The sequence below is a fragment of the Oncorhynchus gorbuscha genome, linkage group LG02 (assembly GCF_021184085.1).
Source record: "Oncorhynchus gorbuscha isolate QuinsamMale2020 ecotype Even-year linkage group LG02, OgorEven_v1.0, whole genome shotgun sequence".
NCBI classification, from domain to species: Eukaryota; Metazoa; Chordata; class Actinopteri; order Salmoniformes; family Salmonidae; genus Oncorhynchus; species Oncorhynchus gorbuscha.
The window spans coordinates 46,258,832-46,283,464 of NC_060174.1; the positions used below are offsets into that span (position 1 = coordinate 46,258,832).

A 24,633-nucleotide genomic window follows, 5' to 3' on the forward strand; every position below is an offset into this window, starting at 1 on the left:
GTCCCATACTACATCCTGATATTACCAGGTTCTAAGCACAAGATGGAGCTGTTCCTGCTATTAGGTCAAACATTTTTAAAGACTAAGCCACAGCTCCATACTACTTGTCAGACAGAGAATTGATACTGTATATTTGTCGCTGGGGTTAAATTGTTAGAACAATATTTTGGATGTTAGGTACTATATTTATTGAATATTTTATGAATCCTATACATTAAAACGGGCAATTTGGGTGCAATCAATGAGCTTAATTTCTCAGAGATTAAATGTTATTTCAACAAAATAATGTTGCAGAATTAGTAACAACAAACAATTTCATAATAATCTGAGATGGTGGGAGTCAATCCTCTTTCTTACGCCTTTTTTGAAGTAGAACGACCTCTATGTGCTTAGCAAACACGGTAGCAGATCCATCCTCAGCTGGGTGCCTTAGAAAAGGGGACGTTTTTCTACTGCTGTAGCTACATCTACGGGGAAGCTTTACTATACTAGGGTGACAGGGACCTGGCACATCTGCGTTGACCCATTGTTGTGAAAGTGATTCTAAATGACACAGTGTTGACCACAGGAGGCTGCTGAGGGGAGAGCAGCTAATAATAATGTCTGGAATGGAGAACACGGAATGGTATGATACCATGCCATTCATTCCGTTCCAGCCATTACTATGAGTCCGTCCTCCCCAATTAAGGTGCCACCAGCCGCCTTTGCTGTAGACATTAAAATGTCAATACTTGACAACTGTTCATATTCAGTATGATTGAGTTCCATTCTCTTTGCCCTACAGAGGCGTCACTGCTGAGTTGATTGAAATAGCTGATCAGCTTGCGTTTAGTGTGATGGCCAAAGCTGCAGAAGTATTCCATTGGGGTTATTTGTATTGCTCAGAACTACATACCATGTTTATGTCTAGGAATGTATGTCCATGTCATAGTATGTGATTATGTTGTTGCTGCTGTGACTTGAAACCCCAGGGGGTTATCCTATAGTGGCATCTAGTGCTGGGTTGTGGGTATAAGATCAATCCATAAGTCATTGGTCCAATGTGTGCTGTGTTTCTGTCTGTGTTCCTCAGCTGTGGAGGCAACACCTAGTCTTGGAGGTAAGGTGGGTAATGAAGCAGGGCCCTGTGCTGGACCATCTACATCAGGAGAGGGTGATCATGGCCCTCACTCTGACCCTGGTGAAGGAGGTATTTGAGCACACCAGAACCAATTCAGCACTGCAGTTCATAAATCCTACCACAGCCAGGTGACTTCAGAACAGACACCAAGCCTTAGACACTGAGCCCCATTGTTTTATTTTACCTTTATTTAACTAGGCAAGTCAGTTAAGAACAAATTCTTATTTTCAATGACAGCCTAGGAACAGTGGGTTAACTGCCTGTTCAGGGGCAGAACAACAGATTTGTACCTTGTCAGCTCGGGGATTTGAACTTGCAACCTTTCGGTTACTAGTCCAACACTCTAACCACTAGGCTACCCTGCCGCACCAATCAATAGTGAGTGTCATATTATTGTTTTTTATGGGCTCACTTATTTTCTGAAGCTGCTCAGTGAATATAGAACGTTTGAATTATTTAGTGATACTAAGTATTTATGGCTGGATTATTGGACACAAGTGTTTCATCTTACCAGCTCTGAATTAACTGCAAAGGGATGTCTCATTGATTCCGCCATTTTTATTAAAACTTCCTATTTTTTTGTAACACAAGGCATTCTTCTACATAAATGATTGTATTTTAATATTATTTTTGTAACAACTTGTAATAAGTTGATTTAAAAAAGTTTTGTAAAACATAGTTTCCTAAAAAGGGATACATTCTCCAACAACCCAATGCCTTTTGGTTTGTCTGTTGTATGATTCTCATTTAAAATGTATTGATCCTTGTATAACACACATGGATATAAATTGAAAAATCACTTTTGGGTAATACAATATCATTGTAAGTGAGAAGTTAATACTAACCCTTTTTACCAAAGTAATAGTTGAAATTATTTATTTCTGGTCTCGAACTGTACCAAGGAAACTCTGAACAAAATAGCCAAGTTGGGGCTTTTATACTGAACAAAAATAAACACCACATGCAACAATTAACAATTTTACTGAGTTACAGTTCATATAAGGGAAATAAGTCAATTGAAATACATTCACTAGACCCTAATCTATGAATTTCACATGACTGGACAGGGGCACAGCCATGGGTGGGCCTGGGAGGGCAGAGGTCCAATCAGAATGAGTTTTTCCTCACAAAGGGGATTTATTACAGACTGAAATACTCAGTTTCATCAGCGGTCAGGGTGGCTGGTCTCAAGATGATCCCGCAGGTGAATAAGCCAGATTTGGAGGTCTTGGTCTGGCGTGGTTACACGTGAACTGCAGTTGTGAGGTCGGTTGGACGTACTGACAAATTCTCTAAAATTATGTTGGAGATGGCTTATGGTAGAGAAATTAACATTAAATTCTCTGGCAACAGCTCTGGTGGACATTCCTGCAGTTGGAATTCCAAATGCATACTCCCTCAAAAAAGAATCTGTGGCTTTGTGTTGTGTGACTAAACTGCACATTTTAGTGGCCTTTTATTGTTCCCAGCACAAGGTGCACCTGTGTAATGATCGTGCTATTTAATCAGCTTCTTGATATACGACAGCTGCCAGTTTGATGGATTATCTTGGCAAAGGAGAAATGCTCACTAACAGGGATTTAAAACATTTCTGTACAACGTGAGTAATATTTTTTTGCGTATGGGACATTTCTGGGATCTTTTATTTCAGCGCATGAAACCTGGGACCAACACTTTACATGTTGCATTTATATTTTTGTTCAGAATACTGTGCTTTCCAAATACTCACTGGTTCCCTTTGATTCAGATTCATTAGCGTACCTATATGTAACAGACTTACATGAAAGCATCCTTGTACAATTATATTCAAAGTTTTTTTATGAGCATGGCCATAAAATAAATAAATAGCTCAATGTAACATCAATAGGTTTCGGCTAATATATGATGCTCACATTTTCCCTATACCTATCATGAGGTTGCTACATCTTAGCCTATGAATGAAAGTTTACACTGTAGGTGCACAGGTCAAAAGAAAAATTAGAGGACTCAAGGTGACAGTGCACATTCAATACCGCCTTGCACACTCTTGCCTGTATCTAGCTTATCTATGGTGTAATCATTAGTTCAACAGTTGCAAATTGAAGTTTCTATTGGACAAATTCAGTTGTGTTTATCACAGTTTAACGGAATCGGTGTAATGAATACACCCCTGATCACATCCAAACAGTTCACTTCCCTAGCATCCACATACAAACTGCATGATAATTTTGCTCGTTGTACAAGTTTTTTTTTGCATCTATTCCTTTCCTTTTCCCTTCATTTGTGGACTTCAGCCACACAACAAATCAGCGGTCTGTGACCAGGCAAAAAAAAGAAAAAAACTTTGTAAGCCAAACCTTCATATCTTAACCGCTACACACAGCCTACATCGTTGTCACCATATTAGCTAGCGTCATAGTCAACATAGCCAAAATAACGCGTTAGTAAACCAGCTACAATCAAACAAAAACTTACCTGGACTTGAAAGAGTTCCATTGTTGGATAGCCATAACCAGCTAGCTGACATTGCATCCCTCTCTGTTTGAGCCAGGTGTTTGAGTAGGCTTAACTAACTAGCACCATTTGCTAGCTAAGTTTTTTAAATATATATATATATATATATATATATATAGCGTGCTCACCCTCCATGTTTAAAACCTGTCTAGGACACACGTTCCGCTAATGGAACCCCCCCCAACATTCTGCTGAAAATATTTTTTTTTAAATATTTAACATTCACACATTAGGGAAATTAATTTGTTCAAAACTGTTAAACTATTGTCTGAGTCAACTAACATTTTAAGCACTGCAGTGCTAGCTAGCTGTAGCTTATGCTTTCAGTACCGGTACTAGTTTCGGTCTCTGATCCTTTGATTGGGTGTCAGTTCATGCCGCAATTACTGAGCAATTACTGATCGGTTGAGGACATCCTCCAGAAGTTGTCATAATTGTAAGTCTATGGAACAGGGAGAGAACCACGAGCCTCCTGGGTTTTGTATTGAAGTCAATGTGCCCAGAGGAGGGTACATTGACTACACCATGGCGCTACCCTACAGAGTGCTGTTAAGGCTACTTGTAGGCCTTCATTGCAAGACAGGGCGTTTAGATCAATTATCTGGTGTGAATATATTTAGAGTTATCCAAAAATAACTTTATAAACATTTCACTATTTTACTGACATTCACTGAGGATAGTCCTCCCCTGGTCAACAAACATTTCATTTCTCAACCATACATCTTGCTGTTGTTTACCACCACAAAACACATGGTTGTATCTACACCTGGCTAAGCAACAGTGCAGTTAGTGTAGTAGTGAGATTTGTGTGAGTCTTTACGATACTGATATTAACCAAGTATGCTGTGCGAATTCAGAACAAAGCTGGACAACCACTGTAGACCAATGGCCATCACTACATGATCATTCGGATCAAGTGTTCACATTTCATGCTCCAAAAGAGTGCCTAGTTATAAAAATAATTAACATAAAAATAATTAACTTAAAAACACACTGACTCGAGGCCAACAGCGCAGATTTTTATTTTGGATTCACATTGTACACAACAAACAGAGGAAGATATGAGGTTTCATTAGCTCTGTTGATTGTCTGTGGCAGGGCTGGCATGTGTGTTGTTCCTACTCTTCAAGTTGTGGACAGACTTCCATTTCTCAAGCCTGAGTGGAAGCTTTGCTAGTAGTGGGAAGAAGCCAGCAGACACAGTTGTTAAGCTTTGTTTAGAAGTCTCGATTGTAGAAAGGTAGGGTTACAGCGGAATGGCAAGGCAGTGCCGGGTGGGCAGTTTGGGCCAGCAGAGGGGACAAACAGCGAACCATGTAGAGGAAGAATTGTAAGTCGCTCTGGATAAGAGCGTCTGCTAAATGACTTAAATGTAAATGTAAGAAACAGTCCATGTGAGGTTATTTACCATTATAAACTAGGTGGGTCGAGCCCTGAATGCTGATTGGCTGACAGCCGTGGTATGTTCGACCGTATACCATGGGTATGACAAAACAGCTTTTATCTTTATTTTTTTTAAACCAATTTTACAATGGTAACTAGTTTATAATATAATAAAGAACCTCGGGGGTTTGTGGTATATGGCCAATATACCACAGCTAAGGGCTGTGTCCAGGCATGACGTGTTGCTTCGCGCCCAAGAACAGCCCTTAGCCGTGATACATTGGCTATATACCACACCCCCTCGTACCCTATTTCTTGAATACACATTTGAGTTGGGAATGAGAGAATAAATTGATTCAAGACAAAACATTTCTCCCTCTGATAGATAGATTAAATCAAGTAGACGGACTATATCTTTCATGTTTAATATTTCAATCTTAAACCTTTTGAGTTGAACATACGAGTATGAAATTCACCAAACAAACAGAGACAAAGTGGATCTTGGTGCAGTCCTTCCCAACCCTCCATTCCCTGTCAACAGAACACAGTGCCTGGACCAGTATTGACCATGGTGCCATCATGGTTAAACTGGCTTTAGGAGTGGTTGACATTCTCACACACACAATGACAGATCTATACATCTATTTTCATGGATGCATCTTCATGCCTGGAATGTTGAATAACACATTCACCCATCACAGTCCCCTCAAAACCAAAGAGATGGCAAGTTATAAAACACAATGGTGTATCCCACTCTGGCTGTTAGCTGCGGTAATCTTTATCCTCAGCTCGTCCCTTTTTATGACACTATTTTAAAAAAAATCTATTTCATTGCAATTATTATAATACTGCAATATGACCATACATTACAACACTACCGTAATTGCTGGACTATTAAGCGCACCTGAATATAAACCGCACTCACTGAATTATTAACAAAATATGTATTTTGTACATAAATAAGCCGCACATGTCTATAATTCCAGGTGCCTACCGGTACATTGAAACAAATGAACTTTACACAGCCTTTAAACGAAACACGGCTTGTAACAAAAATTAAACAGTGGCCTACCAAGAAAGTCATTGGTCACCATCTTCCTCCTCCTGTGCACTGAAACCATCTCCTTCAGTGTCGGAGTTGAATAGCCTCAGCATTGCTTCATCCGATGTTGGATCGTTTTCATTGTCGCTCTCGTCACTTTCATCCGGAGTCAAATACCCCGCTGAGCTCATGCTGCCTCTTCAACACGCAGCAGTCCAGCCTTTCGAAACCCGTTGATGATAGTGGATTTTTTGACAATGCTCCACACTGTCAGGACCCACTGGCAGACTTGACCATAAGTTGCTCTTCGCATGCGGCCCGTTTTAGTGAAGGATTTCTCCCCACCTTAAATGCACGATTTACACTGTCGGGTGGCTGCAAATACTTTGGGCCATCTGCTTTTCTTCCCTCTGAAAGCTGTTGGTCTTTTTGCACTGAGTCAGTTCCTCACGCTGCTTTCCAATGTTTTATCATCGACTCATTTAGGCCAAGCTCCCGTGCAGCAGCTCCATTTCCTTTTCCAACAACCAGATCAATCGCCTTCAACTTGAAAGCTGCATCATATGCATTTCTCTGTGTCTTTGCAATGATGAGGGTGACAAAATGACTACCGTAATCAGAATGATGGGAAGTTTGAGCGAGCTCGATTTACGTCACATTATGTGACTGTGCTCAGTTTTTTGGCGGCATAAATCTTGTGAAAGCGGGAAAAATCCATAAATTAGATGAGTCATTGTATAAACCGCGAGGTTCAAAGCGCGGGAATAAAGTAGCTGCTTATAGTCTGGAAATTACGGTATATAAAAGAGAAGACTCCTGTGTCAAAATATGTGTTAGCTAAATTAATTAAATTTAGGTACAGTGATATTATATTCATATTCATATATTCATATATTATATTCATGAGAAAATAGATACCATTGAGTCAAGGCATCCCATTCACATCTTAAAGTGGAATCCCTAATTCCCCCCCCCCCCCCCCCAAACAAATCGGCCCGAATAATTTACGAAATAATAAATTTATCATCAGTTGATGTAGTAAGTGACTGGCAATCAGCCATTAATATAGTGGGGGAGTAGATCATAAATATATCTACTTCACATTTTAGTGTGATATTTATCATCTCAATGAAGTGCTATATATGAAGAATTTTGTCCCTTTTAAATCTGCAGATAGTTATTTTACAGGTATGTCAGGGTCTCCAGTAGTGAATCTTATATCCCAACATCACATACAATTATAAAAACAAAAATGAGTCTAATCATGATCTGTTTAACTGCCATAAAAATACATTCTACATAACCACATTCATCTCATCCTCAACCTGCTCTTGAAGACAGGTTTGTTTTCCAGAGGACAAAAGGTAGTCAGAACATACTTTTTTTCTAATAATTCCAGATAGAAAAATCTATTGGAATAGGTGCCCTTTCCTCTACCCCTTTTTTGCAACAGAACTGGCAATTATGACTTGAGCTACACCCACTAGGCTCTGAGGACAAAGAGGTACCGAAGAGCCAGCCGAGAGGGTAACGGACACCCTGCTTGTATCGTTCACGTGCATCAAGATGGCACCGGACAGAACCACACCCCAGAAAACACACAATAGAGAAACCAAGATAAAAATGTAAAATATGTCCTTTCCAGTTTGCTGTCACTGACCCATCACCTCAATGTACAACTGAAGACAAACATATCAAAACGCCAGATGAGATGAGAACGGAGGAAAATAAAAATGGAGAGAGAAAAGAAGAGTTCATTTTGCCATGGTGTGTGCACCTGGCATTGGCAGCACAGCAGGTTACCTGCAGTGAGCTAGGCAGGGACCAGGGAGGTGGTGAGGTCTGGGGCCCAGGTCAGGAGCACCGCTAGGCTACCTTTTCCGGTGGGTCAGGACTAGCCAGGCCACTGCGGCAGCTAGAGCCACCAGGGCAGCTCCACCGTAAAGCAGCACTGGAAGCTCCAACTTGGGCTCTGGTTCCATTTGCACTGGGGCCTCCTCAGCTGGGGCCACAGGGGTCTCCACAGGGGCTGGGGGTGCCTCCAGGACAGGCGCTGCTGCCAGCTCCAGCACGGTCTCTGACTGAGGTTCAGGCTGGGGCTCCTCTGGAACGGGCTCTGGCTGGGGTGGTGCTGCTGCGACTGGTATTGGGACTGGTTCTGGGACTTGCTCTGCTGGTTGGGGAGTAGGGGGCATCTTGGCGGGTGCTGCCTCAACAACAGCGGCAGGCTCAACCACAGGGGCTAGTGCAGGGGATTTGGACTCTGACATGGGAACAGTGGACGGGGCACACGGTTCTGGCTCTGACGGGACTGCCGACAGGGGAGCAGGGGTCTCGATGACAACCGGCTCCTCCAGACATCCCACCACAGGCTCTGGGGCTGCTGGGACAGGAGGCGGGGTGTCATCCCTAAACTCCGCCCTCAGCTTGGCCAGTTCACTCTCCGTCCCCAGTACGCTCAGCATTATCTCCTGCAGCTCAGGCGCTTCTGCCCCGCCCTCACCCTCCTCTGCGTCCTCTCGCTCTACATGCACGATGTCAGAGTTGGAAGAGTTGTTCTCGCTGCGCTCCTCTGAGAGGTTGCCCTCGTTGCTTTCCAGGCTCTTGATGTCTTCGGGATGGTCCATCATGCCCACCTGTGCCCAGGACTCGTGGCCTGCCAGAGACACACGTAAGCTTTCTGTCTGCCAGCTGCCCAGCTCACTGCTATCTCTGGTGCCCAGCAGCGATGTGGGAAGCTGCTCTCCAGACAGGATATAGATGTCGTTGCTGTCCTCGGCTATGATCAAGCCCTGCTGCTCCTCTTCCTCCAGGCTAAACACTGTACCCTGAGAGGGAGAGCAAGTTCAGTGGTCAGTATGGAACCACAAATAACAAGCATTGCATTTTCACATTTAATAAAGTGCTGATGGGTGGAATATAATAAGCTTATGACCTTGTGGGATAAATAAACGAGACTGACATTTCAAAATGGGAAAAACCTCTGCTACTACTGGTCTACTGCTAAGAAAGGTATGGATACTCCCAATTCTTGTGAATTTTAAAGCAATATCACAGTATAAAAAAAAAAGTGACTCACACCTCAGTAAAGTTCAATGTCACATCTTTCACTTATATCTCACAGGAGATGCAATACAAAGGCTTTGATGTGGTTTGGTAAAGTGTGCAGTCACCACCTGAAACCAACATCAGCCCATCTGAGGCTACAGTACATCATCGGTGTTATCACAGACCTTGTCTCGACTTAACTTCCTACTGACCATTCTAAAGGAAAACACTGAGGATATCACAAACCAATTAATATTTCTGTGCTTTAACATTTGTTTAGAGTTGCTGTATGCCCCTACCATGGTCTTGATGAAGTCGACACCATTGACAAAGGGCCATAGCCCATGGGAGTGATCGACTAGAGTAAAACCTATTTAGAACAGGTGCATCTTATTTACTGGGAAATAAAAAAAATCTGATAGTGGTGACAGACTTCTAAAAAAGGTATCCTCAGAGAGCTGCCAGTCCGTAGCTGCTCTTAAGTAACTGAATATAGGGCAAGGGGCACAAGCTTGAAAACAAATTAAACACAATGGTATATACTCCAAACCAGGCTATTGTGACACAGGTTTCTGTTTGTATGCACATCTCTTCTTGTGGTATCAATATCAAATTATCAAAGTAGTGTCTACAGTAGGTCAAAATGTAACTTGTTTAACACACACACACACAGTGTTCTGTACAAAGTTAATTCCAATGAGTGGTGTGAATGGGAACTAACAACCGGGTCAGAAGCCTGATCTATATATATTTTTTAATTTAACTAGGCAAATTCACGGCAAGGAGCCCAAACATATAATACTTGACTAAAACAATTTCAAACCTTGCTTACATTTGTATGTGATCATGTGTCTCTCTAGGATGCGTGAGAATAACTGAACAGATTTCCCAAATTAACATCACTTGGACCCGATTCTGGTGTTTTCAGTTTCTTTTTTAGCTCAAAACACCATTTGGCCCACGTACCGTCAGATGGGGAACCCTGCTGGAGATTAAACTGGGTCGGCAGGTAGCCTAGTGGTTATAGTGTTGGGCCAGTAACCGAAAGGCTGCTAGATTGAATCATCGAGCTGACAAGGTACAAATCTGTCGTTCTGCCCCTGAACAAGGCAGTTAACCCACTGTTCCTAGGCAGTCATTGTAAATAAGACTGTTCTTAACTGACTTGCCTAGCTAAATAAATCAAAATTGCATTCTATTAGCCACAGTACTGCTCCAATAGTTCCATTTAGGCCTATACAGTGCATTTGGAAAGTATTCAGACCCCTTGACTTACGTTATAGCCTTATTCTAAAAAGGATTACATTATTTATTTTCCTCAATGACAAAGCAAATAGGTTTTTAGAAAACTTTGCAAATGCATTAAAAATAAAACAGAAATACATTTACATAATTATTCAGACCCTTTGCTATGATACTTCAAATTGATCTCAGGTGCATCCTGTTTCCATGAATCATCTTTGAGAGGTTTCTACAACTTGACTGGAGTCCACCTGTGATAAATTAAATTAATTTGACATCATTTGGAAAGGCACACACATCTATATTAAAAAGAGCCCACAGTTTACAGTGCATGTCAGAGCAAAAACGAAGCCTTGAGGTCGAAGGAATTGTCCGTAGAGCCCAGAGACAGGATTGTGCCGAGGTACAGATCTGAGGACACGAACCAAAACATTTCTGCAGCCTTGAAGGTCCCCAAGAACACAGTGGCCTCCCATCAATAAATGGAAGAGGTTTGGGACCACCAAGACTCTTGGAACTTGCCACCCAGCCAAACAGCAATCGGGACAGAATGGCATTGGTCAGAGTGGTGACCAAGAACCCGATGGTAACTCTGGCAGAGCTTCAGAGTCCCTTTGTGGAAATAGGAGAACCTTCCAGAAGGTCAAATCTCTGCAGCAATCAGGTCTTTATGGTTGAGTGGCCAGACGGAAGCCATCAAATAAAATTTAAAAAAAGGTACATGACAGCCCGCTTAGAGTTTGCCAAAAGGCACCCAAAGGACTTATCAGACCATGAAAACAAGATTCACTGGTCTGAAGAAACCAGGATTGAACTCTTGACCTGAATGCCAAGCATCACGTCTGAAAGAAACGGTGAAGTATGGTTGTGGCAGGATCATGCTGTGAGGAGAATTTTCAGAGGCAGGGACTGGGAGACTAGTCAGGATCGAGGGAAAGATGAACGGATCAAAGTACAGAGATCCTTGATCAAAACCTGCTCAGGACCTCAGACTGGGGTGAAGGGTCATCTTCCAACAGGACAACAACCCTAAGGACACAGCCAAGACAACACAGGAGTGGCTTCGGGACAGGTCTCTGAATGTCCTTGAGTGGCCCAGCCAGAGCCCGGACCTGAACCCAATAAAACATCTCTGCAGAGACCTGAAAATAGCTGTGCAGCTATGCTCCCCATCCGATCTGCAGAGAATGCGAGAAACTCCCCAAATACAGGTGTGCCAAGCTTGTAGCGTCATACCCAAGAAGACGAGGCTTTAAAATCGCTGCCAACGGTGCTTCAACAAAGTACTGAGTAAAGAGTCTGAATACTTGTGAATGTGATTTCAGTTATTTAAATCATTTTTGCAATACAATTTTGCAATACATAAATGTGTCATTATGGGGTATTGTATGTAGATTGTAGATGAGGGGGAAAAAACATTTTAGAATAAGCTGTAACGTAACAAATTGCGGGGGGAGGGGGAAATCAAGGGGTCTGAATGCACTGTTTTTAGATGTCAATATTTGACCAGGTAGGTAAGTGGGTAGGAGGCTATTCAGGCCCATTTAATATAAAGGGAGATCTTTCGTAGGAAGCTTGAACATCAGCACTTCAGGTGGCTGCATCGCGTGTCAGAAGGTGTGAAAATGGCTGCCTCAGAGCTCAAACTGAATTCCCACAGAGCACAGTAGGGGTAGCATTGTGCCATGGACCTGACAGGATGGATCTGACAGCACTAACTGAGTCAGCCTAATCCACATCTCCCCCATGAAAAGATAAGGTTAAACTGTTACGGTTCATTCAGGTAGGCTAAATAATGGCTCTGGTACATTTATCTTCCATTCAAACAGGCTTGCAAATGACTACTTATTTGCATCGGACTCACAGAACATTTTCCTAACTAAAATGGGGCCATATTGTATCTATGTAAAATACAGGTGTTTGAGCTAAGGGCCTATAGCCTGACTGACTGAAGGTTATTCTCCTTACAAGGACATTCCCTCAGAGGCCAGGCTGCATCCCGGGAGGCCAGGCAGGGGATTAAAACTAAACGCCAACCCTTCCTAGCATGCACTGTCTGGGTGTAAGCGGATTTGCGTGTGAGAGAGTGGTTGACATCATTTTTTTAAAACCCTCCTCTCTGGGCAGGGTTTTAAGTGGTTGGATAAAGAAGGGCAGCCATGTTGTGTGAGGGCCACATGAATAGGTCTCCATCTGGGAATAACAACTGTTGGGCAAATGAAATAAATCTGCAGGAGACCTTTAACCAGTTACTAAATCCAGAAAACTACTTATTTTCCTATGTTCTCAAAAGAGCATATGGTAAAGCTCTCCCCATCAGCAGGCTAAGTAGACCACCAATTATTCAGTAGCTAGCAGCTAAAAACATGACCAAATGTGGAAATCTGATTTTCTAGGACACAGCATAAGCAGACAAGTGAAATAAAAATCTAGATATTTTGTCTACTTCATATGAAAACAAACAAACTTGATATGCCCACACCTGTCGTCCTTAACTTCACTCCCTGTATGAAATACTAAATGCATGCTCTTCAACCGATCGATGCCCGCACCTGCCCGCCCGCCTAGCATCACTACTCTGGACGGTTCGGACTTAGAATATGTGAACAACTACCTAGGTGTCTGGTAGTTAAGCATCTCCAATCCAAAATTAAATCTAGAATCAGCTTCCTTTTTGTGAAACAAAGCCTCCTTCGCTCATGCCACCGAAAAAAAACCCTCTAAAAATGACTATCCTACCGATCCTTGACTTCGGCGAAGTCATTTACAAAATAGCCTCCAACACTCTACTCAGCAAATTGGATGCAGTCTATCACAGTGCCATCCGTTTTGTCACCAAAGCCCCATATACTACCCACCACTGCGACCTGTATGCTCTTGTTGGCTGGCCCTCGCTTCATATTTGTCGCCAAACCCACTGGCTCCAGGTCATCTACAAGTCTTTGCTAGGTAAAGCCCCGCCTTATCTCAGCTCACTGGTCACCATAGCAGCACCCACCCGTAGCACTCACTCCAACAGGTATATTTCACTGGTCACCCCCAAAGACAATTCCTCCTTTGGCCGCCAATCCTTCCAGGTCTCAGCTGCCAATGACTGGAATGAATTGCAAAAATCTCTGAAGCCTTACATCTCCCTCTCTAACTTTAAGCATCAGCTATCAGAGCAGCTTACATATCACTGCACAATTTATATATTTGTTTGCTCATTTGCACCCCATTATCTCTACTTGAACATTCATCTTCTGCACATCTATCACTCGTGTTTATTTGCGAAATTGAAATTATTTCGCCACTACAGCTTATTTATTGCCTCCCTAATCTTACTACATTTGCACACACTGTATATAGACTTTTCTATTGTATTATTGACTGCACGTTTGTTTATTCCATGTGTAACTGTGTCGTTTCTGTCGCACTGCTTTGCTTTATCTGGGCCAGGTCGCAGTTGTAAATGAGAACTTGATCTCAACTAGCCTACCACTCGGGGGGGGGGGGGGGGGTGTACAAAACATGAGGAACACCTTCCTAATATGTTGCACCCCTCTGCCCTCAGAACAGCCTCACTTAGTCAGGGCATGGACTCTACAAGGTGTTGAAAGCATCCACAGGGATGCTGTCCCATGTTGACTCCAATGCTTCCCATAGTTGTGTCAAGTTGGCTGGTGGACCATTCTTGATACACAGACAACTTTTGATTGCAAAAAATCCAGCAGCATTGCTGACACTCAAACCAGTGTACCTGGCACCTACTACCATACTGCTCGGAGGCATCTCCATGTTCCAAAAGCACACCGTTGCCTCATTTGTAACACAATCCAATGATAAAACTGGGGGGTGGCAAAAATGCAAGTAAAGTCTAATTAAAAATGTCATGACAGGCCTGATTGAAAACATTTCAGAAAACACTCCAAATGTCAACAAAAAAAACGCTAGACAAGGTGTGACCTTTGTGTCAGTAAAATTAATTGTGAGAAACGGTGGAAACGCTTATGCGCAAATATTGATTTTACCATCATATCAAAGTCAATTTAGAATCACGCGTTGACATGTGTGGTCCTCCTACTACGACTCGTCCATCGGGAAAGCATGCAGTTTTGGGCTACGGATGAAATTCACATAGCGGTGAAAGTGCAAGGTGAGCTTGATGCTCCTTTCCAATAAATATCGAGGGTCTCATTCTGGTGACATGATCAACGATGCTTGGCTGCCGTTTATTTTTATATGTCAATCTCTTTTTGGTCAATAATAATCTCATCATGTAGGCTATATGCGCGCTTGAGCCAACAGAGCGAGGACAAAGTACCAGAGTGGGCACACTCGCTATATAACTAAAACATTGTGAGAAAACCATCAGTACAGTTAAATGCGATGGAAACACATTTACCTTGTACTTTTTATTTGGTATAATTTAACTTCAAAAAGTTATTTTTATGTGTACTACCTCTTCACGCACAGCCTTTAAACTGCAACAAGTCAATTTGACGGAAACATCTCTGATGGGAAAATTCACATTTTTATGAGGATTTTCATGAAAATCTGTCAACAATTGGATGGAAACCACAAGCTACATAAGAAAATCAGAAATTATTATTATTTTTTTTAAAGAACAGCTGCATTGGACCTTTAATGCTTAGCCTACATGTATGCATTGGTGTGTACAGATTTGCAATTATGTTTATGGACACCGGTCTGGGTGTTCTGATAAATGTACATTTAATTTTTATTTAACTAGGCAAGTCGGTTAAGAACAAATTCTTATTTACAGTGACGCCTAGGAACAGTGGGTTGTTCTGGGGCAGAACAACAGATTTCTACCTTGTCAGCTCAGGGATTCGATCTAGCAACCTTTTGGTTACCGGCCCAACGCTCCAACCACTAGGCTACATGCCGCCCCAAGACTGCTTACGTAACATAACATTAACAGAGGAGTTCTTGGTAGTCAAGACATTGACAGACTCATGATGACATCAGGCTCCATGCTTAGCCAGCCAGCCCAGAGGCATCTAACCTTCCAGTGAACTCAGATACAAATTTTGTTTCTCAGAAACTATAATCCCATAGTAGTGAGTTGTTTTCAGCCTGAGGGACCCACACTAACAATACCTCTCATTTAGTGTCGTGTGCTGCTATGAAGTGCCATCAAAGGGGATTGACTTCCAGGAGGGGCTACTGGACACAGTAACATAATGGCCATTCGATATAGTCGCACAAGAACGTTGTCAGTGACATAAAAACATCCCCCAGTCAGGATTTCCCCATTATTACTGACCCTAATCCCATCACTCCTCCCTCAACCAATTAATCCACTAACACTAAAGAGCAACAAAGCTATTCTAACCTACCGTGTCAAACAAGTAAGACATCATGTACCCTTTTAGGAAGTAGCTTTCATTTAAAAAAATACAAGGATCCATTTGCCCCCAAGAGAGGCATGGCCTCCTTTCTTGTGTTAGATTGACTGCAGCTGGGTGTAGGCCTATAACCAGGTTTATCCAGGAGGGTTTATGTGAAGCAGCTGGCCTGATGGGAACAGCCACATGGATGAATGACTACTCGTCTTCTACAAATTAACACCTCACTAAAAAAATGACCAGTTTGCCCACATTTATGAGAAGGGTTTCAACAAGAGAACCTGGTAACAGCCAGATAACGGGACTGTTTGGCCTTGGAGCATCAGACAGAAGACCTTGAGACCAGGCGTCCAGCACAAAAGGTTGTGTTGCTCTCGCTGTGTAAGTATGTGTGACGCAGGTTGTATCAGACAGCAGCAGTAGACACTGACCTGGGTTCAGCTATTAGCATAGATGCCCTGACAATCTTAGAGTGGGGATCTGACCTAGGTTCAGCTGTTAGCAGTTGAGAGGTGGCACTGCTCTGGGAGGATAGAACTATAAGTAAGCCAGTCTGGCTTCTGGTAATTTTTTCTCAGCAGAGCCCGACGCTGCAAAACAAAGAGATGCACTCAGCATTTCACCCCAGCAGCAGAGACATCTTACGTAACATGACAGAGGGCTATGCAGCCTGACAGACCACAACACCCCCCCCACAAGAATATGATTTGTCCCCGTGTGTTTATAAGGCAACCAACATTCAGTATATGTAAAAGTATTTGGCATTTGCCTGACTAATCTGTCCAGTTTGTGGCCTTTTGTCAAGTAACTTGACTATTGTGCGCTGCAACGGAGGCTGCGCAATTTGAGAGCGCAACGTAAGCACACCTATCACAAGCAGTTTGAGGGAAACCAAAATGAAACTATTACTGCATTCATTTTCTGAACATTTTAGCCTTCCTCTCCCAGATGAACTTAGACAAGGTGTCAGAGACAACATTTGTCCGGTCACTTCCGAGCGACAGGAGTTGCATCACCCATGACTAGGTCTGTAAAGGACATGGCTGAAGGTCCCTGTCAGAACACACACGAGCAGCAGTTTTCACTGTCGTGTTGAAGGACAGCAGTCAGTGTTGTCTGAAGGACAGGGCTAGAAATAGAGGGACAGGGTGTGTAGGGGTGTTCAAGGGCAAAGGTCAGATAATGACCTCTGCACCAGCCAAGTTTAATACAGACACACCCCTCACTCTTAGATTAGCCACATAGTGTTTTAGGCTCTCACACAGTTCCAGTATGTCACAGACCCAAACCCTTCATGGTGAACAGGTTCAAATGCAGTCATACCCATGCTAGTCCATTTTGTATCAGAAGCCATCCTTATTCAAAATGTCTCTAGTGTATTGCATTCCCCTTGCTTACTCATCACCCCCCCTCCCATGGCCGGGTCGGATTTATGAGCTGCTGGTCTTGTTGTTCAATGAAGTGAACATGACATTGTTTCCTAATGTAATTTTTTGTTTCCTAATGTAATTAAACAAAAAGGCATGGTCATCGTCAGAGCCACCAAACATAGGAGGGACCACGGTCACGAGGATGGCACGACGTACCTGTCACCTAAATCAATCTGCCAACCATCAGATTTACAGTGATAACTACAACCAATCAAAAGTCGCTCAATAATTGATAACCCAGGAGGTAGTTCGGGAATTTCTTGTTTGTAAAAGTTGCAAGATAGATGGAGGGACAATTCAGTGCGTTCTGTTCTAAATGCTCCGTCATAGAGGACCTTAGGGATTATTGTGTTCTAGGCACTGTGTTCAAACTGTCAACTCAGATATCCATACACGTCACATCACGGTCAAACGAGCTAAACCCAGATTCGGAGACGCAAGCCCTTCCCTATGGTCTAGAGTTCTTCAATTCCCCCCCAACCGTCTCTTACTAACTACGATCAATGTTCTCCCACAGTCCTCTACAAACACGCGCCACCAAAAAGCACAAGATGAATGACCTACCTGACTGTGACCCAGCAACTATACAGTAAGTGGTTCCCTGAGCAGGTTTAGAAGCCCAGAAAGAGTCCCAACAACAACAAAAACAGAGCCAGAGACAAAGGGAGGGAGGAGTGGAGAGAAAGGGGGACCCAGTTGTAGCGAAGTGGAGCCACACACACCGCTGTGACAGAATGACAGTAACGGAGCTTTAACTTCACACCACAGGAGGAGTTTCCACTGGCGTGTCATACCCACCCCCACGCCCTCTACACCACTCTCTCCCTCCCCCTGCGGTTCCAGCCCTAGCCTATGGACCATCCCTGACATAAGTGGGAATGTGGCAAAGTTAGTATGGCCAAGGGACTGAGCACATACAGTAAAATGGACCCAGTCATAATGTGATAGAGCAGAAGTGAGTCAGGGAGGATGCATCAGAGATGGTCATAGTATGTTATCCCTTCACTGACCGCCTGTCCTTCCAGTTCTCTGCTGCCAATGACTGGAACAAACTGCAAAAATCTCTGAAGCTGGAGACTTAGCTCCCTCACTACCTTTAAGCACCAGCTGTCAGAGCAGCTCACAGATCACTGCACCTGTACATAGCTCATCTGTAAATAGCCCAGCCAAACCACCTCATCCCCATACTAAATTTACTTATCTTGCTCCTTTGCACCCCAGTATCTCAACTTGCACATTAATCTTCTGCACATCCTACCATTTCAGTGTTTAATTGCTATATTGTAATTACTTTGCCACGATGGCCTATTTTCTGACTTACCTCTTATCCTACCTCATTTGCACATGCCGTATATAGATTATTCTACTGTATTATTGATTGTATGTTTGTTTATTCCATGTGTAACTCTGTTGTGTGTCGAACTGCTTTGCTTTATCTTGGCCAGGTAACAGTTGCAAATGAGAACTTGGTTCTCAACTAGCCTAGGTAGTTAAATAAAGTTGAAATACATTTTAAAAATAAATTTGCCCCATAGCTATTCTTATTCTCGCCACAAGACAAGGACAGCCTTGTGTTTCTTTTCCCTAGGGCTTGTTACTGTAATGAATAGGCTACACTGTATCTGTATTGATAGCAGAACCACTTCTTCTACATGTCCAGTGGTGGTAGGTGCCGTTTAAGATTAGGAAGAACGATTTGTCTTTATGAGCATGGCATTATTTTCATTAGAGCACATTGGATGACTCATTTATATTCCATTCACCCAGTTCAATGTAACATGGATAGGTTTAGGCTTCAACATGATACTCACATTTGCCCTATACCCATCATGAGGTTGCTACAAACTACCCTACAAATGAACATTTATAACATAGGTGCACAGATTGAGACAAATTGGAATAATCAAGGTGACAGAGTGTGACAAATTCAATACTGACTTGCACACTCTTGCCTGCATCTAGCTGATCTGGAGTGTAATCATTAGTCCAAACCAGTTGCAAAATGTTCCATTCTGTAACTAAAACAAGAGTTTATTTTAGACAAATTCACTTAGGTCCCTCCCAGTTCAGTTCCGTGTGCTTCAGTTTAAGAAAAGTTTTGCAACAGAATCAGCAGAATGAATACACCCCTGATGACGCTGCCATGAAAGTGAACTGTCATCACTTTGCTCATTGTATAATTCCTTCTATGCACTCTCCTCCTCTCACCTTTTCCCTTTGCCTGTGGACTTCAGTGCACATCTCAACAGTGGTCTGTGACCAGGTGCAAAAACTTCTCCAAGCCAAACTGTCATACCATAAACACGAAACAGCCTACGTTGTCACCATATTAACTTAAGTCAACAAACTAGAACTAACGCATTAGTAAACCCACAATCACACAGTAAGCACTATAATAGTTACCTCAGCAGGCCTCGGTGGCAATCAAATTAATAAAACACAAAAGCTTACCTTGATTTGGAAGTGTTGCCATGTTGGATAGCCTTAGCCTGCTAGCTAACGTAAATAATAATAACACTTTGGAGTCAAGTTGATAGTAGGCTAAATTAGCTGCATTAGCTAAGTGAGTGAAAGGTAAACTAATGAGTTCTCTCCCTCTCGTTCTTTCTCTATAGCCAGTCTCTCAACAATGACTAAATGCCCTTACAGCCAACCATGTACAGTGGATCTCTGGCACCCTCCTCTGGCTATAGTGTGTTGTGAAAAGAAACAGCAGCCAACAGGTCAAGGCTGAAACATTAATCTGCTTGAACTTTGCATAAGATATTAATAAGTGGTTCATTCTTGGCTTGTCCTCCGTCCCATCCCTCCCCTTGTCCAGTGTCCACTCACCCATCCTCCCTGCCGGATGATGTAGTCTGCCTCAGCCTCCTCCAGGAAATTGACCCCCAGAGGAAGGAGAGTGGCCAGGATCTGTCCTTCTCCCTGTAGGGCCTGCAGCAGCACTAAAGGCACCAGCACCTGGGGACAGTGAGGGCAGAGTATTAGGCCCAGTTCAAGACACTACCCAAAAGGAACCAGGATGGATAAAAGCAAAATGGTGGTTCCACCAGGACTTTCAACAAGGCTAAGGGGAGCTTCCACCACACATCAGATTCAGGGATGGCACGGTAATTATATAATCATGTAACCGCTAATTATGAATGAAGACATTAGTAAAGAAAAAAAAAAATCCATGTTATTACTCAACTTCATATTCAAGTCGACAAACTTTACCCAAAAGCAGCGAAGTAGTTTGGCTTACATCTAACAGCAGATAAGGAGAGACCAGACAAAAGTAGCTAGTTTTAGAATGTTGTGATATGGACTAAACAGCTGACTGAAGGCAGGACATACATTTGAGTCCGTTTGTGGTAACATGGACTCGTACGTGATGAAACTTTGTTGCTTGTTTCAGCGAGGTGTTGTAGCAAACCAGTCTTCGGTTGCCTGTGTCTTTTTTGCTATTTAAACGATAAAAACGGTGACCGCAGTCAATTGGCTGACAAATACCAGTCATTCCAAAATTCCATGATCATCGCAGCCCTAATCAGATTCCTTAGGGCCGTGGTGTTTGCAGATCCTAAGAGCTAGGGAAAAAGCTTCTAGGTTGTTTCTGAACTAGGCCTAATAGGTTGTCAGGCAGTAACAGCAGGTGCAAAGTAGAGATCCCTCACCTTGGTCCAGCCGCTCTGCGTGTGGCAGGAGACGTCTTGTGCTGCTTTTCTGAAACGCTCGTAGTCCAAAGGGCTGCCAAATGAACACACACAGTGATCATTCGCCAATGACCTTGTAAGTAACTTGAGAAATGCATGCGTCACAGAAAGCTGGTTTATAAATATGGTTAAGCTACATTAGAGACACATGCATTCCTAGCCTATGTGATATATGAGTAATGTTCCTACATTTCTGTAACTTGAGAAAATTAAACGGAAGCCTATATGTTAGTTTGTCATTTATTAAACCTATATGGAGAGTTTCTTAGAAGAAGGCCTCAGAGTGGCACAAGGCACTGCATCTCAGCGCAAGAGGCGTCACTAGAGTCCCTGGTTCTAATCCAGGCTCTCACTTCCGGCCGTGATTGGGAGTCTACCCCAGCCAAACCCGGATAACGCCGGGCTAATTGTTCACTGCACATCATTGTAAATAAGAATTTGTTCTTAACTGACTTGCCTAGTTAAAAGGTAAGAATGTATTTTTTATAAATAAATCCATATCATTAAAAGCGCAGTTAAAAATAAATAAAAAATAGACTGAAGTAGTCATATAATACAACCTCATACAAAATGTCCATGTGCTGTTCTGAACTTGCTAGACAGGAACACTTTCCCCAAGACAGTATGAAAGGCACAATCAACTCCACCCTGACTGTAGGCCTACTGTACAGGTGAGCCAGAGACGCATGCATATTTATGCTGATGAGGCTACCCAGGCACTGCTGTGCTGTCTGTATTCAAGGACTCTTGAAGGCACTGAAACGCATGGCCTTTCCCAACCAAAACATGGTCAACTACCAAACTAATAGGTTTCAACAACGAAAAGGGAACACCACAATACAAAGAGTTTACTAAACCTGTTCTCTTTTAAAAAGGGTGAACAGTGAACACTACAAAGGGCTACTCATGCTGCATGCACACACAATGAGAATGTTTGGCTAGATGTACACCAGGGGAGAACAACTGCCCCCTCTCATTGAAGCCACTAAGTTCAAGGCCGACTGCAGTACTGCAGGCATTGTTTTCAGAAAACAGGATCCCCATTATAGTGAACAGGGGGATGGCAATCTTCATGGATAAAAAAATAAATAAACATGGTACCAATAATTGCTTCTCTTACACCAGATGTAAGTTATGATAGGTTACACAGAATAAGTTAATGATAATTTAATAATACAACAGCTAGCGCCAAGTCTTTATACAGTTGAATTCGGAAGTTTACATACACCTTATCCAAATACATTTAAACTCAGTTTTTCACAATTCCTGACATTTAATCCTAGTAAAAATCCCCTTTCTTAGGTCAGTTAGGATCACCACTTTATTTTAAGAATGTGAAAAGTCAGAATAATATTAGTGATTTATTTCACCTATCCCTTCATCACATTCCCAGTGGGTCAGAAGTTTACATACACTCAATTGGGTCTTGGGTCAAACGTTTCGGGTAGCCTTCCACAAGCTTCCCACAATAAGTTGGGTGAATTTTGGCCCATTCCTCCTGACAGCTGGTGTAACTGAGTCAGGTTTATAGGCATCCTTGCTCGCACACGCTTTGTCATCTCTGCCCACAAAAGTATTGAGGTCGGGGCTTTGTCATAGCCACTCCAATACCTTGACCTTGTTGTTCTTAAGCCATTTTGCCACAACTTTGGAAGTATGCTTGGGGTCATTGTCCATTTGGAAGACCCATTTGCGACCAAGCTTTAACTTCCTGACTGATGTCTTGAGATGTTGCTTCAATATATACACAATTTTCCATCCTCATGATGCCATCTATTTTGTAAGTGCATCAGTCCCTCCTGCAGCAAAGCACCCCCACAACATGATGTTGCCACCCCCGTGCTTCACAGTTGGGATGGTGTTCTGCGGTTTGCAAGCCTCCTCCTTTTTCCTCCAAACGTAACGATGGTCATTATGGCCAAAGTTCTATTTTTGTTTCAGACCCGAGAACATTTCTCCAAAAAATACAATCTTTGTCCCCATGTGCAGTTGCAAACCGTAGTCTGGCTTTTTTAATGGCTGTTTTGGAGCAGTGGCTTCTTCCTTGCTGAGCGGCCTTTCAGGTTATGTCGATATAGGCCCCTTTTTACTGTGGATATAGATACTTTTGTACCGGTTTCCTCCCGCATCTTCACAAGGTCCTTTGCTGTCGTTCTGGAATTGATTTGCACTTTCCGCACCAAAGTACGTTCATCTCTAGGGCACAAAATGCATCTCCTTCCTGAGTGGTATGACGGCTGCGTGGTCCCATGGTGTTTATACTTGCGTACTATTGTTTGTACAGATGAGCGTAGTACCTTCAGACGTTTGGAAATTGCTCCAAAGGATGAACCAGACTTGGAAGTCAAATTTTTTAAATGTTCTTTTTATTCTGAGGTCCTGGCTGATATCTTTTGATTTTCCCATGATGTCAAGCAAAAAGTCACTGAGTTTGAAGGTCGGCCTTGAAAAACACCTCCAATTGACTCAAATTATGTCAATAAGTCTATCAGAAGCTTCTAAAGCCATGACATTTCCTGGAATCTTCCAAGCTGTTTAAAGGCACAGTCAACTTAGTGTATGTAAACTTCTGACCCACTGGAATTGTGATAGTGAATAAGTTAAATTATCTGTCTGTAAATAATTGTTGGAAAAAATACCTGTGTCATGCACAAAGTAGATGTCCTAACCGACTTGCCAAATCTATAGTTTGTTAACAAGACATTTGTGGAGTGGTTGAAAAACTAGGTTTAATGACGCCAACCTAAGTGTATGTCAACTTCCAACTTCAACTGTATATATAACAAAAACAATGTCCCTTTTTCAGGACCCTGTCTTTCAAAGATAATTCGTAAAAATCCAAATAACTTCCAAAACGGTCGTTAAGACACTAACAGCTTACAGACAGTAGGCAATCAAGGTCACAGTTATGAAAACTTAGGCCACCAAAGAGGCCTTTCTATGGACTCTGAAAAACCCCAAAAGAAAGATGCCCAGGGTCCCTGCTCATCTGCATGAACGTGCCTTAGGCATGCTGCAAAGAGGCATGCAGATGTGGCCAGGGCAATAAATAGCAATGTCCGTACTGTGAGATGTTTAAGAAAGCGCTACAGGATGGACAGCTGATCGTCCTTGCAGTGGCAGACAATGTGTAACACCTGCACATCCGAACATCACACCTGCGGATAGCAACAACAACTGCCCGAGTTACACCTGGAACGCACAATCCCTCCAGTGCTCAGACTATCCGCAATAGGCTGAGAGAGGCTAGACTGAGGACTTGTAGGCCTGTTGTAAGGCAGGTCCTCACCAGACATCACTGGCAACAACGTTGCCTATGGGCACAAACCCACCGTCGCTGGACCAGACTGGACTGGCAAAAAGTGCTCTCCACTGACGAGTCACGGTTGTGTCTCAGCCACCCGGGGGTGATGGTCGGATTTGCGTTTATCGTCAAAGGAATGAGCGTTACAGCGAGGCCTGTACTCTGGAGCGGGATCGATTTGGAAGTGGAGGGTCCGTCATGGTCTGGGGCGGTGTGTCATTGCAGGCAATCTCAACGCTGTGCATTACAGGGAAGAGTAGGCTCATCCTGACATGACCCTCCAGCTTGACAATGCTCCCGTCAACGCAGGAGGTCTTCTGGTAGGCAGTCATTGTAAATAAGTTTGTTCTTAACTGACTTAAATAAAGGTAAAATAAAAGTACCCTGATACTCAATGAAAGGGGTAACACTGAGCTAGCCTGCAAAGTCACTTCCTGGAGCAGCTCAAACTGCACGTGTTATGTCTACATAAATTGCCTATATGAGACGCCATCTTAACCAGCCTCCTTAGCTTCAAATGCTCTC

The 24,633-nt window shown here is 42.9% G+C and overlaps 1 protein-coding gene across 1 annotated transcript in view; it reads right to left on the reverse strand.

Moving 5' to 3' along the window:
• Nucleotides 1–7,022: 7,022 nt before the first annotated feature.
• Nucleotides 7,023–24,633, reverse strand: part of LOC123992945 (bcl-2-like protein 13) — a 30,248-nt gene continuing 12,637 nt past the window's right edge. The window contains exons 5-7 of the mRNA XM_046294604.1: nucleotides 20,766–20,838; nucleotides 19,942–20,070; nucleotides 7,023–8,866 (exon numbers count right to left, since the gene is read on the reverse strand). Coding sequence (XP_046150560.1) covers nucleotides 7,910–8,866; nucleotides 19,942–20,070; nucleotides 20,766–20,838 — 1,159 coding nt within the window. The 3' untranslated portion in view covers nucleotides 7,023–7,909. The remainder of the gene's footprint in view (nucleotides 8,867–19,941; nucleotides 20,071–20,765; nucleotides 20,839–24,633) is intronic.